This window comes from Fukomys damarensis, unplaced genomic scaffold (genome assembly GCF_012274545.1).
Source record: "Fukomys damarensis isolate Sample0158 unplaced genomic scaffold, DMR_v1.0_HiC HiC_scaffold_36, whole genome shotgun sequence".
Taxonomy (NCBI): Eukaryota; Metazoa; Chordata; class Mammalia; order Rodentia; family Bathyergidae; genus Fukomys; species Fukomys damarensis.
The window spans coordinates 33,092,625-33,112,014 of NW_022900948.1; the positions used below are offsets into that span (position 1 = coordinate 33,092,625).

At 42.1% G+C, this 19,390-nt stretch overlaps 1 protein-coding gene across 4 annotated transcripts in view; it reads right to left on the bottom strand.

Annotated features, from left to right (window-relative positions):
* The window catches only part of Astn2 (astrotactin 2), a 770,953-nt gene extending 757,130 nt beyond the window's left edge, over positions 1-13,823 (bottom strand). For 2 of the 4 annotated variants that reach the window (XM_010639452.2, XM_010639450.2), the window contains exon 1: positions 13,638-13,823. In XM_010639452.2, the coding sequence (XP_010637754.1) occupies positions 13,638-13,823 (186 nt within the window). The remainder of the gene's footprint in view (positions 1-13,637) is intronic. The other 2 variants (XM_010639451.2, XM_033758953.1) reach the window with 1 other exon arrangement.
* Positions 13,824-19,390: the final 5,567 nt, after the last annotated feature.

Below are 19,390 nucleotides of genomic sequence, written 5' to 3' on the forward strand. Positions count from 1 at the left end.
AAAAAAAAAAAAAAAAGAAAGAAAGAAAGAATTACACAATTATCTAGTCGAGGCTCTGCTTTTCCTCTTCCTGCTCCAATGAGCTAAATGGAGCTAAGTGAGTCCCCACTTCTGCAGGCTCCCCACAGCCCTGCATGGATATTGAGAGTGCTATATGAGATCCAGCCTACCTGGGCCAGGGAAACAAACACAGGCCATTCTTTTGTTGCTGGGGGTGGTACACTTAATTTAAAAAAATACGACTTATATGGGACATTATTGATATGTAAAAAGTTGTACAAGTTTAACATACAAGTTAATAAACAGAAATCCTGGTCCACTGTTAGTGAGAATGTAAATAAGTACAACCATGATAGAAAGCAGTAGGAAGATGTGTATCAAAAGCTTAAAAACAGAACTACCATAGGACCCAGGAAACCTTCACTAGGTAATTCTCACGTAAGAATAATATTTTGTTCCACATGTAGTGGAATAAATAGCAAGACATAGTAATATTCAGCAACTAAAAAACTTCCTAATATATAGTAATCAGACCAGGGCTTTCGGATCAAGGTAGCTGGTGTCTAACATGATGCTGCTGATGTTGTATTAAATGTTTACTGTCTGTGGACTTCAGGCTCCTCCCAAGTGAAATGGGCAAATTACTCAAAAGAAATGCTTTAAGAATTAAGAAAAGCAATGCACATAATATACATATTCCCTAACATATCATAAGTTCTCAGTATTATTAATAAGATAGATTCATTTTCCCTTCACCCTTGAAAAGAACTTGTATAATCCCACAACTGTGGAAACCCAGTGGTACTAAAAGTTTTCTACCTTAATTCCAAGCTTACATTTTGTTTAATCAAGCAATTTACAGGGGGTAAAACTAATTAGTGGTTTTAAAAGTTTCTTCTATAAGCAAGCACTGCAATCGCGATAAATCATCTCTGACATATGCCCAGCTCCTCCAAGTGACAGATGACAAACAAAAGCAGGACAAGGTCCTCCCTCACAGGCAGAATCATTGAGTTAATGGAAGAATTATTGCTTCTGAAATCCACTCCAGTCCTATTGAGGGGAACGTTCCAATTTATCAAAGCCAAATGAACATTAATTGCAGCAGTCTGGTAAGTTTTCCAGCCGCTATGACCTTCATTGAATTTTAATCCAAAACAGATAAGATTTCCTTCCACACAAGAGGAAACAACACAATTAGCTCAAAATGACAGCTAGATTATGAAGCAGGCACACACAAGCACCACACACACACACACACACACACACACACACACACTCACACTCCAGCGTACCACCCAAGAAAACATTGATTCTACTTGACTTTAAAATTCAGCACAAAGGAGGTAGGCAGAGAAAAGGTAAATAAATACAACTACACATCTGCCTCCCCTCTTCCACCTCCCTTCATTCAGGAGAGAAACTTTGGAGGCGGGAGCCGAGATGGAGAAGGTAGCAGGCCATAATAGAGACAGAATTTCAGTTAACTGCTGTAATTAATGTTATGTCTCATTGGGGAGAGATTACAAAAAAAAAAAAACAGAGAGGGAAGAGAGAAAAAACAAGTATTATTTTGCTATTAAAGACGCCCTTTAGCTGGGGAACATTAGCAGCAGAAATTTGAAGTGGGTAATTGTTTGGCTGTATTGATGGATCTGCAGACAAGGTGAGTGCTATGATGAGGTAAAATATAGGTGTGTGGAAGTCATGTGGTGGACAGCTCCCTTGGCACACAGTGATAGGCAGCTACTGAGTGTATTTACAGCCCAGGGAGGGTGGTGTGGTGCAGCAGGAACCACACACACGCATTCACGTGCATGCATGTGCACACACACACACACACACACACATGCACTGGCATGGAATTCAGATGGAAAGACCAGCTGTCACTGACCTGCCACCTGCCACTACTGGCCATTCTTAGAAACATACAAGCATTATTTAATCTTCATTTGCACTGCAAAACTAAAAGGTTGAACTAGATGTCTTTTTTAAAAAAAAAGCTTTCTTGAGAATTTTCTGTTTTCATGACTGCCAAACATTCATTCAAATACAAGCTTGGATCACGGAGTGTGTTATTTGGAGGTGTGGTCTGATTAGAGGTGGGTCGCTAGGACAGGGTCTAGAAAACTGTACTCTCCCTTGCTTTCTCCCATCTCGCTCCACTTCCTGGCTGCCACAGGTCGAGCAGCTTTCCTCTGACATACCCTCAACCATGTCATCTCCACCTTGGACCCAGCTTATACTGAAATAAACCTCTCCTCTTTTAAGTTGTAGGTGGTGGGTATTTTGTCCCAGCAATGGGAAAGGGACTAAGACACAGCCCGTCTCCATCACTGCCAATTAGCGGACTCTGTTACAGAGGCAGAGTTGACTCTGGACTAGGGAAGAGGCAGCTGGTTGGTTCTTCCAGCTACTGAAATCTAGAATGGATAAGCCCACTGATGGGTGATCCAATCACATTCCAAATACATGAGACTTGGGAATCGTAATGGGCCTGAAAGTTCCTTTTCCATCCTTGGCTTTGTAAGAAAGGAAGTATTGTAAAGCACAGAGATCACTTGGAAAGAAAAACATAATTTTACTTTGGTGGGTGGCTGCTTGCTGGCTGCGTGATCTTACCTTCTAGGCTGTGGTTTTTATCATTTGTGAAACACAAAAAAAGAGCAGCAATAGAAGATGCTCATCAAAACACTCTTTGTATATAGTTCTTGTATATTATATCATATTGTTATAGAAATCATTATCATTGCTGAACACTGGAGGAAACTGTAGCATTGAGAAAAGTAATTTAAACTAAGTCCACATGGCCTGTAGTATGGTCAGTTGACAATTCTAATGTACACAGCTCTTCCAAAAGGTTGTACTATTTTTTTTTTGTTCTTAATCTTTTTATTTCAGAATAATTCTAGATCTGGGAAGTTTCAAAGTTAGAGAGTTCTTGTACTTCCTTCGCCGAACTTCCCTAGTGTCAGCATCTCATATAACCACAACAAAATAACCAAAAACTAGGACACTGGCAAAGATACAATGCCATAGGCCTTCCATAAATTTCATCACATTTTTGCTAATGTCCAGTTTTCGTTGGTTTGGTTTAGTTTTCGGTCCACAGTTGAGTCCAGGGTCCCACATGGCATTTATTTGTCGTGTCTCCCTGGGCTTCCATCTGTGACATTTCCTCAGTCCTTCCTGTCCTTTATGACCTGGATGCTTTAGAAGAGTGCTTTTCAGTTATTCTGTAGCGGTCCCGCACTGACTTTCTCTGATTTTTTTCTTTTTTTTTTTTATGATGACAGTGGTTACACATTATTAGCCAGAATACCAGAGAAGTGGCGTGATTCCCTTTTCAGTGCATCATAGCTGGGCATTCATGATGTCAATATGCTTTTTTACTAGTGATGTTATCTCTGACCGCTTGGTGAGGCTGATGAGATGGGCTAAAGTGCAGAACTTACAGAGATGTGTCCACATCATAATCTCTGGAAACTATAGATGTTACCTTCTTTGGGAAAAAATGTTTTGACAGATGCAACTGAGAATCTTGTAGATGAGTTATCAAAGTATGATCTCAACCCAACACAGACGAGAAAGAGACACACAGATGAGAAAATTGAGAAGCTAAAATAAAGTAGACACTAACCACAGGACACGAGGAACCACCAAAATCTCAGAGGCAAGGAGAAGCTCTTGCTTAGGACCCTTGGAGAAAGTGTTGCCCTGACAACACCTTGATTTTGGAGTCCAAAACCACGAAAGGGTTTCTATAGTTTGAAATCCTTCTGTTTGTGGCAACTTGCTATAGCAGCCCAAGGAAGCTCATACAATTGGTATCAGCCAGTGCTCTCCACAGAACAGTCACTATTTTCCTTTGGCAATTCATAAATATAAGGGTAATGAAACTCCAAACTCTGTAAATTTCCTGTTTGTTCCCAAAGTTTCACTTATTAATTTTAGTACACACCATTGGATCTTGTCAGTAGTAATTATTACAGTGGTGTATGCCTAATGGTGATTTTCTGTTTCCCTATTTCCTTTTACATTTATTAATTGGATACTCAACTGTAAAGAAAAACTATCTCTTCTACCCCATTTATTTAGTTAGTTGTTTATTTTTAACAATATTGTAGAGTCGATATTCTTAATAACTCAGGCTCAACTGAGTTCAAAGGATGCTCATGTAGGCCAAGTATAACAACAAATAAGGAGGGAAAATTGAAAGGCCAAAGGAAAACAAAGGGATCTGCTCTAGAACCAGTCTAAGACACTCTATGAACCTTTCATTGCTTATTTCTTCTCTCACCCCCATCAGTGTGATCTCCACATCCTCACAATCCAGGAGAAAGTGAGAACCAAAGAGGCTCAGTACTGGGCCCAAAGACAAATGGCAACAAGGAGAGAAGTCACATAGAAAATCTACATCTGTCTTTCCCCACAGCTACATTATTTCCACCAAACCAAGCTGCCTTTTGAGCATAAGAGAGAAGGGAAACAGAGAAATGAATTGAAAAGTGAGGCAGAAGAATCAAGATGCCCAAAGCTAACCTCACCACAGGTATTCACCAGCTCTGCAGGGAAAGGAGTAACGGCTCACTGCACACACACACACCCCGATCTGTCTGCATTGCTGTTATTAGAACCCTCTAAGGAGGGCCGGGGATTTAGCTCAGCTGTTCGGTGGCCTGCCTCGCAAGCGCAAGGACCCGAGTTCGATCCCCGGTACCACAAAAAACAAAACAAAACAAACAAAAAAAAATAGAACACTCTAAGGAGGCCTCAAGTTCTTGGTGGCAAAAACGTGGAAGAAGAGACCGGAGCACAGGAGGATGGAACTGATCACTAAGGGGACCTTGCCCGACTGGCCTGCCAAACTGTCCCCTCCTCACTTCACTGCTCTGCAAGGATTTCCCCTTCCCTTCCTTCCTCCAGCCTTGTTGGTCGGCCCAATTTACCGTGCCCTCTGTTTCCCTTCTAAGATTCCCTTTCCATTTCTGCTGGACACTCCCTCTGTCTACTGTCATCTTCCTCCTGAACCCCGAATCACCCTGATGCCCTTCCCTGCAGTCCACCAACCTCTTCTTTCTTCCTTGGGCTTGAATTCTATCTTTCTCTCTTACTCTGCTCTGTTTCACTCTTTCCTTGCTTCTGTCTGTGCTGTCGTTCCTCAAGGAGTTTTATTCTCTGGTCTTCTGTCTGTTTCTCCTACTAAATCTATTATCTGTTCCCACCAATTTGGCTTTATTTTTCTGTATTTCTCTCAGTGTTCTTGGCTCCCCCATTTCTCGGTTTCCCTTTACTTCTCTCTGCCTATGATAGCAGACAAGTATCTCGCTCCCTCCCTCTGTCTCGGTTATGCAATTTTTGTGGAATACACGCAATCATTGTGCACTCTATCCAGAAGGTCCAGAAGAACTGCTTCCAGGGCCCTTTCCCAAGCTGTCTCTTGCTAGTTCCAGGATGCTTCTGCCCACCTTTTCCATTTGGGCTTGAACACTGGCCCAAACTGATAGGACAGAGACGGAGAACATCCATTTTCCAATCTCACTTCCCCCAACTGTAAAAGGAGGACCAGATACATTCTATTACTATTTAAAATTGTTTGTTTGTGCATCCCTGTAAAAGACTGCATATCCTTGCCTTTGGCTCTGGACTTGGCCAAATGGTATGTTCTGGTCAGTAGCATATGAAATAACTCACATAAGAGTATTAGCCAGATTTCTGTGTTTTCCTAGATTCCTACATGCTCTGTAGCTTCTTCCTTTTTCCATGAAAACCAAGCATCTGAGAATGAAGCCCCCTTCAGCTGATATGCCGGAATGAGGAAACATGGTCCCTGAAGCTGTGGATGTGTCTGGTATGTGAGGAGCAAAGCACTGTTTGCCCCACCACTGAGATCCAGAGTGGCTTGTCCGTAGCATAAACAAGTAAAAAGTGGCTGACATAGGAGAGTAGTATTTTGTGAGGTCTATAATGCTTTCAGCTCCAAAACCCAACCATGTTGCATAGGTCTATTGCTTTAGGGGCAGTTTTGCCAAATGTTTTCATATGCATAATCTCAGTTTGATGTCACAATTTTAATTTTACTTCCATTTGCAAATGACCACACATGAAGCCGAGAGCAGTGAAATGACTCACTCTTATCGCTACAGCTGGTAAATGGTAAAGTCTCAGCTTGAGCTCAGGCCTCCTGATATCAAATTCCATACCTAGACCTCTTCCCTATGGAATTCCCAAATGCTGGTCCAGGCAAGCACATTTCCTAACCACAGAAGCAAGAGTTTAAGCTCCCATTTGATCTGTGAGACAAGCTAGATCCCTAGCAGGTTTTCAGGGACTCTTTGTTGTTAAAGCAAGTCAGCAGGGCCAAACCTCAAGGTTGGTAAGGATTAGAATTTCAAAAATAAAACAAATTATGATTTAACAGTCCTGTTACTGAAAAAAGAAAACATGAGTGGGATTCATGGACACAGCCCATTTATATAAAAGCCCTTGGGGTATTTGCATGACCAAAATTCATTAAGTTTTGACAACTGACATAATCTTGGTGATATTAATTTGCAGATAAGAACACTGAGGCTGGAGAGAATGACTTGAGGAAGGTCATGAAGCAAATCCTGGAGAAGCTGGGACTTCTGGGTCCAAGCCATAGGCATCTGTGCTATGTGCGTCTCATCATCATCCCACCACCAGAGTTTTTCTCCCTTCTTGTTTAACATAATCCTCCTTAGTCAGGATCTGATTTCCCCGCTAGCCTGCATTCTTTCTAAAAGGCTCTGCTCTGCATACTCACAGTTAGCAGTAGCTTGGCTTCTCCTTCCCTGGTTACCCTGGGTCTCATTTAATAATATCGCTAATAAATTACACAGTAATGGCACTAACTGTTACTGGCTAAGTTGTATACTCAAAAAATAAGTTAGACTCCCTACTCCCTGGTACCTTAGAATGTGGCCTCCGTTGGAGATAGTTTTTAGCAGTGATCAAGTTCTGAAGAGCCTCTTAGGATGGATGCCAGTCCAGTGTCAGTGTGCCTGGTGTCAGTATAAAAAGGGAAAACCTTGGGCACTGAGACTGACACACACACACACACACACACACACACACACACACACAGGCAGAAGGCCATGTGAAGATTGGGCTTAAACTGCCCCAAGTCAAGGAATTCCCAGAAGTCAGGAGGGAGGCCTGGAACAGATTCTCCTGAGAGTTCTCAGAGGTCCTGTTGAACTGCATGCATCTCACACTTATCACTTCCAGAGCAGTGAGATTTTGTAGCCACTTTTTGTGTGACCTTTTGTTACAGCAGCCCTAGGAAACTAATACTCCTGCAAGTGGCAGGGGCACAGCATGTGCAGGATAATGTATCGGGCTCAGCACACATGGCTGAGATTCAGATACCTTCTTAAATAATTCTCAAAATACACCCCCTAGGTAGGTCCCTGCATATCAGTCCACTAAAGATGAGAAAATAGAAACAGAGGCAACACATGCTGAAGTCCTACCCCACCAGTCAGTCATGTAGCCAGCTGTGATCCTTGTGGCCAGAGTTCTTGTCAATCAGTTACATTCTTTGTTCCTATGTCTTACAATAGTAGACACAGGGTAATAATAATACTATTCAATTGGGATTACTGTGATCATAGAATGAATTAAATATGTCAAGTCCTACAACAGTGCTGTCTCGCATTATTATTTTAAGATTCTTTACTGTATCCTTTACTCATGGCTTTTCTAGTCAGTAATTATTTCTTTTCACATGTAGTCTCCACAAGTAGATGCATTTCAAGTCTCATCTAGAACTGCCAGGACTAGTTTAGAAAACTAGTCTTTATAAAGGATAAGTTAAAATACATGTCTGCTTTTAGCAGTTAGATTGCATGGTTCATTTATTCTGAGCTTGCAGTTGGTGGTTAATTTTTTTCTTTTTTCTTTCCATTCTAGCATACACCAGACAATTTAATAAGCAGATAAACCATTACATGACTGAGTGATTGAATCAGTGAATAAAGGAATGAATGATATGCCTTGAATGAATAAATGCACTGATTGGGGAAATGATCTGAAGCTATCTTCTGTGGAAATCTTTAATAAGTGTTATCCGAATATCACACAGATCCTTCAAACACATTTACTGATTGATGCTGGTAATGACAATTTCTTAGATTTATTGAAGATTATATAATCCTCAAAGTATTTTTCAATGTATTATTATATCATAGATAATCTAAATTGGAAAGAAGTATAATAGTCATATAATTGAACTATCATTTGTCTTGATATCCCAATGAATAGGACTGCTAGCCTTTGCTTACACTCCCTCGAGGACAGGGAACTCACTACTGCATAACTCAGATCAATCTATTGCTGGAAAGCAGAAACACGTTGAAAGATGTGTTGCACCACTGATGAGAATTTTAGTGCCTTTCTTGGAACCTACTCATACAAAGGTGCAGCATTTTCCATGGGACACTCCCTTTGAAAGCAAAGTGCCTTCAAAGGTCCTTTCTTCTACTACATCAAACCAGTCATTTTCTTTCATTCGTCTTTTCAAAACATTTTGTCACAAAAAAAAAAACAGAGAGAGAGAGAGAGAATGAAAAATACTGATTTTTAGCACTTTGTAAAACTTCTAGGGAAAACTTTAAAACATATAAAAATGCAATAATAGCATCATTCAAAGGTGGGGGAGAAGGAAAAAGAAAGCTTATACCACTAACTTTCTGAAACACAAGTGAAATTATTCCTTTACCAGAACCTATGATCAATAAAAAAGTAAAATGGAACTCAAGATGCCAATAGAACAATGACAACATCAACAAAAAACGAAAACAGAAACACCACCTAAGTGCAAAGAAGAAATAAGTTTTGATCACATTTATTATGATTCTGCTGCATGGACCCTAAGTCCTCTTGAATTAGTTAAATTCCCTTCACTTTCTAACTTAAAAAACAAACAAACCACAAGGCGCGTTCTTTCTCTCCCATTCAAATTTGCATATGTAGATCCCAGACTGAGCTGGCACAGAGGGAAGGACTGAGGTAGTTTGTGCTGATAAACAATGTAAAGGGCACCTACAGGATTCAAGCCCAGCGCTTCATCTGCTTCTGCACCTATAGGTTAACGAATCCCTTTGGGTTTTTTCCTCCTATTGACAAACTGCTGGCACAAGCAACTCCTCTCTCCCTACCTGACATGCTTCCAAGTTCTATTGAGTGTTCTGAGCAGCCAGAGTGAATATTCCATAAATAACAGGCACGATAGACCCTCGCTACAGCCTCTGTAATAACAGCCTCTGCTTTTTTGAGCACTTACTGAATGTCAGGCACTGCGCCATGCAGAATGGTGCCCAAGAACACATACTTTCAATTTAGACAGACAGGAGTTGGAATCCAAGCTCCAGCACCTACCTGTGATGTGAGTAAGTAGAATGCAAAACCTCATTGCCAGCCTCTTCATCTGCAAATGAGGGAAATAACAGCCCTTATCTTATAAAAGTATTTGAGTAATTAAAATAAAGAACATGCTGCACATCACTGTGTCTGCTGTGCAGAAAGTTCTTGATGAGAGTAGTCATTATTTTCATTGTACAGGTTACTTATAAATGTGACTTCACTTGCTACCTAGGTTAAATCTTACAGGAGTGGAGACCATTATCACGGTTTTATAAATTATCAAGATGCTTTGGGCAAAGACATGTAACTAGTGAAAAAGGCATTGTTTAACCTTGGAATTGGCTTTTTAGCTAAACCCTTCTTAATGTGCTCATCAGTTCATGTAAGGGGAAGTCTGTAAGCATACACTTGTGAAATCTTACATTTTAAGTCCACAAAAGAGAAGAGAAATGGTGGTTTACTATATAGATAAAAAAGTCGGACTTTATAGACAGAAATCCCAGTTTAACCATTTAACCTTTGTGTGACTGAGATCACTCAGAGAGCTATTTATTTTATTAACGTTTCAAATGCCTCATCTAAGCAAGTGTATCTGCCTTAAGATCTGTTGTGAGGATCAAATGTGATAATGTATGTAAGATAAAGTTTGGACTCTTGCCTAAAATATAGTAAATACTCAAAATTAATGCCAAGGATTATAACTATTTCTTAGCATCAGACAGGAATTTAAGGCTAAACCCGAAGCCTTCTTATGCCTTTATACATTATTGCAGTGGTATTCATACTAGTCACTGTTGCTGTGTGCTCACTCTGTGCCAAGCTGGATCCTAAGTAGTTACTATTTATATGTTTCCTCCATTCTTTCCGATAACTGTATGAGATTGATGTGATGGGCTCTGTTTCAAAGATAAGGAAACTGAGGCTCAGGAACATGAGATTTGCTCAAGGTAAAACTAACAGGAAGCAGGAAATAAGAGTGTCAGGTACGGAGGCATTCTGTTGAATTCCCAGTATCTGCTTTCTTCCCTGCATCCTGCTGACTGTACAGTGAGAGGAGGGCATTTTAGTGCTCAAAATATGAGCACTAAATAGAGGAAATAACAGTTCACTCTTCTCCTGGCCAAGCATCACTGAATACTTCCTTGTTACACCTCTCCTATGCAACCTTCTGGGGCAAGGAAGATGCTAAACTCAGAACTCAGGACTCTGAAGAGCATGCCAGTTCCACCCAGGTACACATGGATTGTATCAGGCTCGAGGGGCTGAGTTCCTTTCATAGGCAGGTCAGGTGTTTGTGGTGGGAAAATGAGATGGAGCTCACGGACTCTCACTTCCAGACTTATTTGTGATTTGGCTAGATGCTCTGGGTCTTTTCACAAACGATCTCAGATCTTCAGTAAAGACAAAAAGATTGGATCAACCAGTAGCTACATGACAAAAGTTTGGAACTTTGGGAAAGCCTGGTCTCAGAACAGTATGTTTGTTAGCCTTGTAGCCATAGGAAAATCAGTAACTTGCTGAACCTCAGATTTTGCATTCATGAAATGGAAAGGCATCTCCCAGCCCTTGCCATTACTTTATCTGATGGTGACTTAGGGGAAGAAAAGAAATCGCTCTTTGGGGTTTTGCTGAATTTTATGTGATCGGAACTATGACAATATCTGGGTCAAGAACAGACACGATGGTTGCTTAATCCTTGCTGACTGAGGAATTGCAGACAAACCCTAGTCTGTTGTGGACCTCAATTTACCCATCTGGGAAATGGAAGATCATAGCAAAGCAGAACACCTCTAATGTTTCAACCGAAGTGGTCTTCAGAAAAGCAAATATTGCTATATGCCAAGCTCCTCTGATCAAAGGGCACGTTGTAGCTGCATAAATATTAGTACAAGCCTCACTTTATAGACAACAACAGTAAAGCACAGAGAGGTCCAATGCTTTGGCCAAGATCATTCAGAGAAGGAAGCAGTAGAGGATCATTTCATACCCAGGTACTGGGTCTCCAGAGTCTACATTTATAACCTCTTATCTCCCTACCTCCAGATGATGGGCAGAATTCTCAGAGGCTGGCCCTGTCTTGATGAGGCTGGCCTTGCATCATTAGACACACTTGGGTCCAGTGTTTTCTGGACAAGATTATCCCCTGAGGGTGCAGTGCAGACATAAAAAGTTCAGATGGAGCCCAGAAAGGGGAAAGAACTGTGGACCAGGAAGAAGCAGCCCAGATTCAGAGAGCTTAGTCCAGGAGTGTGTGCGTAATGACTTCTTGGCCAGTCAAATCCTGAAGTAGAGGGAAATTCAGTGATGTCTGGGTCCTCCCAATGACCTATTGTCACTGGGCAAAAAAGAAAGGCAAGAAACACTATCTTGGGGAGACAGTCTGACTTAGTGAAACCAACCTTAGGTCTGGAGGCAGAAAAAGCACATTCAAGGCTCATTAATAGTTGAGATAACAGTATAGATTGGTGCGTTATGAGAAGAATGGATGCAAGTCTATCTTTTGCCATAACATGAAAATGCATACTAAACATTAATAAAAGCAGTCTTACTCCCTCACATTAAAGAAAGAAGTCACACCCCCTCAGCTCTTCTTAATATCAAATGGTACCCCAGGCTCCATGAGGACCTCAGCGTGTACCCTGAAATGGTACTTAAAAATATTCAACCTCAAATTAGCACACAGGCACCCATTTATCTCAGCATGTGGCTGTATCATTTGCTAAATATATATATATGAAAAAAGTCTATCACACACACTCCGTGAATAACACAAAGGCCTTGATTTGTTCTTCTATGTGATGAGCATTTGTTAGGTCCAAAATTAACTTTGCTCTCTGGCTGGGATATGTGTATGTTTTCCCCCAAAAGAGAAAATTTCCAAGATCTTACTCAGCCTAATCAGAATGTCTAATGTGAAATGTTAATTGAAGAGGAACAAGGGGAAAAAACCAAAATCAAAGGTCTGCTCCATTGTAGAGTCTCAATATATATTGACTATGGAATGGAAAGAGGACATAAAGATGCGGGGAGCAGTACTTATGCCAGTCACTGCGTTTCTCTGAACTTTACCTTTACATACACAGGGTGAGGATATCATTTTCTACCTTTATGCAACCATGCTAAAAGAAAAATGGAAGACATGGTGAGTTTCTAGGAGTGCTTTGATGAGTACAGCATTAGGAGGATAACAGATATTGCCTTTCCTGGATCTCATTCTAAGCCGAATGGACCTTATATTTTCTGTGTAGATTTGGCCATCTACTTGTTTTCTGTATACCGTGCAAAGCTATTAAGGACTACTTTTTAAGGAGCCCATTAATATAAGCCTACATACCTTCTATGCTACCACTTATGTGATTTCACCCTCAGTAGTCTTCTTGGAAGAGAAGGCAGACCCATAATGCTGTATATGAGGGGGCCAACAGGGCTGGAAACCTACTTCACCTCTCTGAACCCATAACTTTCTCTCTAATGTGGTGGTGATGTGCCAGACTTTATGCATTCTTGGCAAGAGTACAATGAGACACTTTTCATAAATGTGCCCAGCACAGTGCTTGACATGTGGTAAATAGCCAAGAAATTCTTGAATTGAGAGAAAACAAGGTATAGAGGCTACAGTTCAGGCTATGCATCCATGCAGGGGTTTTAATACTCTAGAGCAGCTCTATCTCTTATGAGCTATGTGACCTTCAGCAAGTTTCTTTTCCATTTGCTATAGATTTACAATTATAATGTGAGGGCCATGGAAGGGTCTTTGTATACAACCACTCTAGCTACACCCAGCCCATCTGCAAGGGCTGCTGTGCTATAGTTGTGATATATCGTGGAACTTGGGAAAGGGCAATGCACCCTAGTTTTCTTCCAATTTTGTCTATTCAGATATTCTTGGAAAGGTCAGCTATACTTTGGAGTGCTCAAACTCAGCCCTTAGCAGAGAGGGCCAAGCACATGACAGGTGTTAAACAGCTATTCCCAGCGATGTCGGCCAAAAGGCCAAGGAGATGGTGATCCTTTATTTTCTTCTCTGAAGCCTAATTAGTTTGTCACAACTGACAGATGACAGACAGGTTCACATCAGTCCAGGTGACATCTAGGTGACACCAGGGAATCTATCTGAACTTCTGGTTGCCATTCTAACCTCTTGCACTCTCCAATTCTTTTCCCTTCCACCTGCTGACAATCTCCAGTCTCCCTCCATCTCTTCATCGCACTGTCCCCTCCCTGGCCTCCCTTACATCCCATTCACTCACCATCACAGAAATGTGGAGGATGTGCATCTGCTCTTCGACGATCTCTGAGGGCTCCTGGAGTGTGGGGGCGGTGGCCCGGGCCAGCTGCCCGGAGCTGCTCATGGAGACGTGGAAGTACAATGTGCCATTCTCCAGCCACTGCTGCCTCCAGTGCACCAGTGAGATGTCCGCCGCTGTGCCAGACATCTCTGTAAGACAAGACCCAAGGCAGTGGGTGAGCTGTGTGCCTGGCTTTGGTGCTTTGGGGAAGAAAGGAGCCACACAAAGTCAGGAGTGCAGGAGCATCTATCTACCTATGCCACGATAGCTTTCCTCTCACCAAATTAATTCATGAGCCAAGGATCATTGCTTCCATTTACAGATGGGACAAGTGTGGTCAAGATCTGTCCCAAGGAACAGAGGGGAAGAGGTAGTATTTGAACCCAGTCTGCCCACTGTGTGCTTTTTTATGACACTGTGCACAAAACGGTCATTCTTTCTATTGCAACAATGGAATGAAACTAAAGAAAAGGGTGAAAGTGCTCCATTTTTCTGAGGCTATGCAACTAAAAAAATAAAGGAGGAAATCCATGAGGGGAATAGGAGTTCGGGTGTGAGTTCTTTAGCAGCTGAGCTAGAAGTGGTCATGCAGAAGCTCAGACAGGCCCAGGAGAGCATGCCGCTCAGCTGAGATACCTCGAGGTCCTCCTGCACAGGAAGACTGACAGTGAGGAGTTCTGAACCCGGGTCTCCTGTGCCAAAGAGAGCAGCTCCACTTTGGGAGTGTATATGTTGCACTACCAACCAAGGAAGTATTGCCTCAAAGCTTTTCAGGCCTTGAAAATATTTGAAAAGTACTTTTAGTTCCAATGCTGTCATAACTAGAGGGAAGTTAGGACTTTCAAATAAATTGTTCAATCAATTCTCCCCATTTGAAGATCCTAGCTCTTGTCTCCATCGTGTTTTTCCTACTGTCTATTTTTTCTAACATCATTTGAATAATATTAGATCATATTACAACATTCCAGCATCTTACTCCTTAAGTAAGATGGGTGCGAGGATGATGACACAAGTGCCAGACATGTCATTGTGCTGGAATTGCACAACCTTTATTCAGCACTCTGCGAAAGGTCTGTGTCCTTGGAAATGTCCAAGAAGGACGAGGTCTACCAGAACTTCAGCGAAAGGTGGTGGGTTTCCTAGAGAACTACCAGGTGACAATTACTCTTGGAGATGAGTGGCCTCAAGAGTGTCCATCAGTGGACAAGAAGCCTTGGCACTGCTTGAGACTTGGCACTTTGGGGCCCCTTCCTAAGAAACAGAGGTGACTGTGATACAGCTTTCCTATGGTCCTCAAAGACCTCATGTGCACTTGCACAGACACACACACCCACAGACACACACACATACTCTTAATGAGGACTGATGGGTAGGCTGTTACCACTTTTCCTTATCCAATAAACTCTTCCCATGCCTCACTGATGACACTGAATGAGACAGTCACCTTGAAGAGATAAGGAAATGACTCCTACTTGCCAAATTATACTGAATTATCCCAAGAGGCTTTAACTCCTTGAGGTTTGCAATAAAAAACCCTCAGGGGAAGAATCTCTATCACTTAATAGGTGCTAAGAAAATAGTTAGCTGTGTTTTTTTTTAAGTTAAGTATTGGTTTATCATCACCATCATTATCATTCATAGGAATGGGATCTAATTCATCCTTCAGCAGCTCTGAACAACAACAACAAAAGCTGGAGATATCCTATACTGCTTATTTTCCCTCACACTTCTCCTGCAGTCTATCAGGGATTCCACCAAAAGACACCCAAAATCCAACCCTTCTCAGCAGCTCTATGTCAGCCAATGAATGTACTATCCTCTTTTCTGGCTTACTGCCAGGGCTTCTTAGCTTCACTCTCCCCTTCCCTCCTCACCCCTTCCATCTATTCTCAACCCAGTCAGAGGAGTTCTGCCACTATGTAAGGCATCTCACAGCACTAACCTCTCCACCCTAAATCATGAGTGGCCACAATGTACTACTGTATGAGTCCAAATGCACATGTTTGGGTTTCCCTTGCTGCTTCACAGATTGAACAGGGCGGAAGATAATCACAAGAATTCATCAGCTCTTAGAGCTATGGGCCTTCAAATGCTCTGAGAGGTTACTGGGGCTGGATCTTTACACAGTACCTTCTCTGCCTACTCAGGTAGGGTCATCTGCTCCTCCGTCACCCACTTCTTAGGCTCAACCTCTGAGGCCTCGGCAGTAATTTCCCTGGCATCCAGCCACTAGGCCACAACAAGGAGAACACATGACTGTAAATGGATTTGCTCAGCACTTCACTCCTTTTTCTTTTAGTGCATCAAGGCCCAGAACCAGAGGCTCAGGGAACCCAGGGTTGACAGTTGCTACTAGAAATAGTGGTATCTAATTCAGTAACTTCAGAAGGAAAGTCCGTATGCTGCTGGCTGGGCAGACACTGCATATGCTAAGATTCCCTGGAACCATACCAAAAGAAAGCCCCCAGGCAAGCCACAGCAGGCGAAGGCAGTAAGCATGGGGTGATGGTGGAAGTCCGAGCTCCTTTCTCCTGGAGCCCTCTCCAGCCTCTTCTTGGCATCTTTCCATTGTCACCTTCAGATAAAAAACAAATGCACGGAGGGGTGTGGCTCATTTTCAGGTCACTGGTGAATTTGTACTCAGCTGGACCCAGTGGATTTTCAGGCAACATAATTTTGACAATGCCAGTTGCACATACAATGTCTCCTTTGCCTTGACTAAATTAGCGCATGAACCACAACTAGATTGAGCTCTTTGTTTGCTGCAGCGACAAGTGCACAGTCAGCAGACAGTAAATGTTAAATGATGATAACCATGTGTGAAACACAGTAAATATTGAATCACAGAGAATAGCTCTGGACTTATTCTATGACAAAGACAAGAAACTGTTGTTGAGGAAGTGGGAGGGGAGCACGAAACCTCAAAGAGAAAAAAAGCTACTCAAGCAGAAGCAGAAGGACTTGATCTTTCCTTCCTTCCTTCACTCATAGGTTTGTTTATTCATTCAGCATACTTTGTCAAGGATCTACTCGATGCCAGGCCAGTTAGGAGATCAGAACATAAAGACAACTGAAACACAGCACCGTCTTCCAGGAGCTCTCAATTCTTTAGCAACAGAAACTCTACCCAGCCTGCTGACTCCAGCCCCATATCACTGCCAACACACATAGACACTTTCAAGATTGTGGACTTCTGTCTGGTCTCGGCCATAGCCCTTCCTCATATGCTCCAGCCCTGCAGGCCTTACAATCTTTCCTCAACGGCCAGCTCCCTGTTGTCCCCCAGTGGAAGTATTTCTGCCCAGTCTTCCTGGAACTCTCTTCCTAGAACTTGCAAGCTGGCGTCTTGTCAGTGTCATCTCATGTGTGTCTCAGTCTAAATGACCCCTCTCAGAGATGTTGTGCCTGGTCACTCTAGCTTTGGTGCTCCTTTCCAAGCACATCCGATCTCTATTATATCCCTTCAAAACACACTCTCTACCACAATTATCACTATGATAAACTAGAAGTTTATCATAAACATTTACTTGAACATGTATTGACGGTCTAACTTTCTAGGAAAGCCAGGATTTCACATGTTTTATTTTCTGCCATTTCAAAGTTCTTTGAAAAGCACTTCGATAATAAATACCCAACAAATTATTACTGAATTGTTGTTTCATATTTACATGTATGCACACATATTCATACTTACACATATCCATCATGGATATAGTGAACAACTGAGTTCAGAGAATATAAGGTGGGAAAATAATCACCTGCATTGCACAACACAAGAGCTACTCCCAAAATCTGGTAATGTAAGTACCATGGAGGATGTATTTAATGGTGTTCCTAAGAAAAGAGAAGGAGGAGCAGATAGGCTGAGGATCTTGAGATGTGAAGACACACATACATGTGAGAGGACAGAAAAAGTCAGGCTGGAAATATATTTATGACACACAGGCATAGGTTTTCAAAGCTGGTGTTATAGTAGGTATTTTATTCAGTATGCAATAGGATACTGATACAGAGTACACTTGATCAGAGAGACATTCTTGTGTCCATTAAAAACAGGTCAAAGAAATAGTAACATGACCAAAGTCAGCTCTTGAAATTCCCTGCTGATTGATTTTCCAATTGCATTTTCTCTTTTCTCTTCCCCTGGTCCTTGCATGTAAACATTTCATTGAAGCCTTCAAGTCTTATTATAATCAAACTTCAAGCAAAAGGGGGACTAAACGCATTTGGTTGGGAACCAAGACGATTCCCATAAAGGCAGATTATGCTGACATGATGAATATAAAACAAAACAGCAGATATTAAAGTGGGAGAATCGGTGCACCATGCCTCCCAGCGGTAGGCTGACTCCAGCATCCGTCTCCCTCCCATTCTGCATAGCTTGGTTTTATATTGGAATCATAAAGAAACACAGGGATTACCTTTTCACCTTTCTCTGTTCTCCCCGCATGGGCTATAACTTGTGAAATATTCAACAGGCTCAAATCCCCTCAACTATCCCACAAAAGCCAAGCTTGAGGATCAGCCTTCATCAGTAATTCTGGGTAGACTGTCATCCTGCTTCCATAGCCATGGATGCCTTTGAGCCTCTTGGAAAAAAAATAAAAAATCCCAGAGGCGTGTTGTGATTTTAATTGGCTTGTTCTCTTTAATCTATGGCACTCACTGTATTTTTATTTAATTCCTGAAGGTCATTATGAAAATAAGCAGCTCATCTGATCACCAGCCATCTTGGTAACATCTCCCAAGTGGCCAACTAGCCAGCTTTCTGAATCCACAGCACCAGCTGACCCTCCAGCAGATTATTCACAGAAAGCCAGAGAGAGCTTCCGATGAGTTTATAAATGATCTTTGTCTTACTGGGGTGAAAGCAGATACGATATGAGATTGCTTGTAAGAACTCACTGCCGAGGCAGAAAGAGTTGGGAAAAATAGTGATACTGACTTCAACCACCCTTGCCCTGAGCTATTCTAGCATTCATGGTTGATCATCAAGTAGAAACCTCTACATGTCCTCTTTTTAATCTCTACAATGGATAATTAATGCAAACCTTTATCGTCTCCCTCATGGGCTATTGAAAATGGTTCTGTGCCAGTCAGTCTCACCAGAATAGACAAGACACATTCAGTGAGGTCACTGAGAAGTGTTTAATTGAGGGCAGCTTGGGCAGATTTAAAGCAAATCCGTAATGGGCAACAAATCACACCAAGGTTGGTAATCACAAGGAACTGATGCACAGAGATGGGGTTGAGGTGGTTGTCAATCCCTGAATGGGCCACAGCTGCGGGAAAGAGCTGTCATATCTATCACGTCCAGATGGCAGCTTGGCCTTCAGTGAGATAACCCAGACACTGCCCGTGTATGGCCTGGGAGAATGCCCTCAAGGGAGGAAAGGCCTCAACTGCTGATTCCTTGCAGGTATCTCACACAGGATGACCCCAGCAGGACATCAAGAGGTGCTCACATGAAGCAAATAATACACATCAGCCCTCCAGATTATAGGGCGAGATGGAAATAGGTAGAACATTGAACTCCATGGCTTAGTGCAGGCCTTTTAAATGGTAGCCCGGCTGTCAGGCTGCCTTGCCCCCAACCATTCCTCAGATGGTCACCAGGATGAAATTTCTAACTGATAAGACTGACACTATTGTTCCTTTGCTCAGAATACTCCCCTGCTTCTTAACGTCCCTTGGAATAAACTCTCTCTTCACGA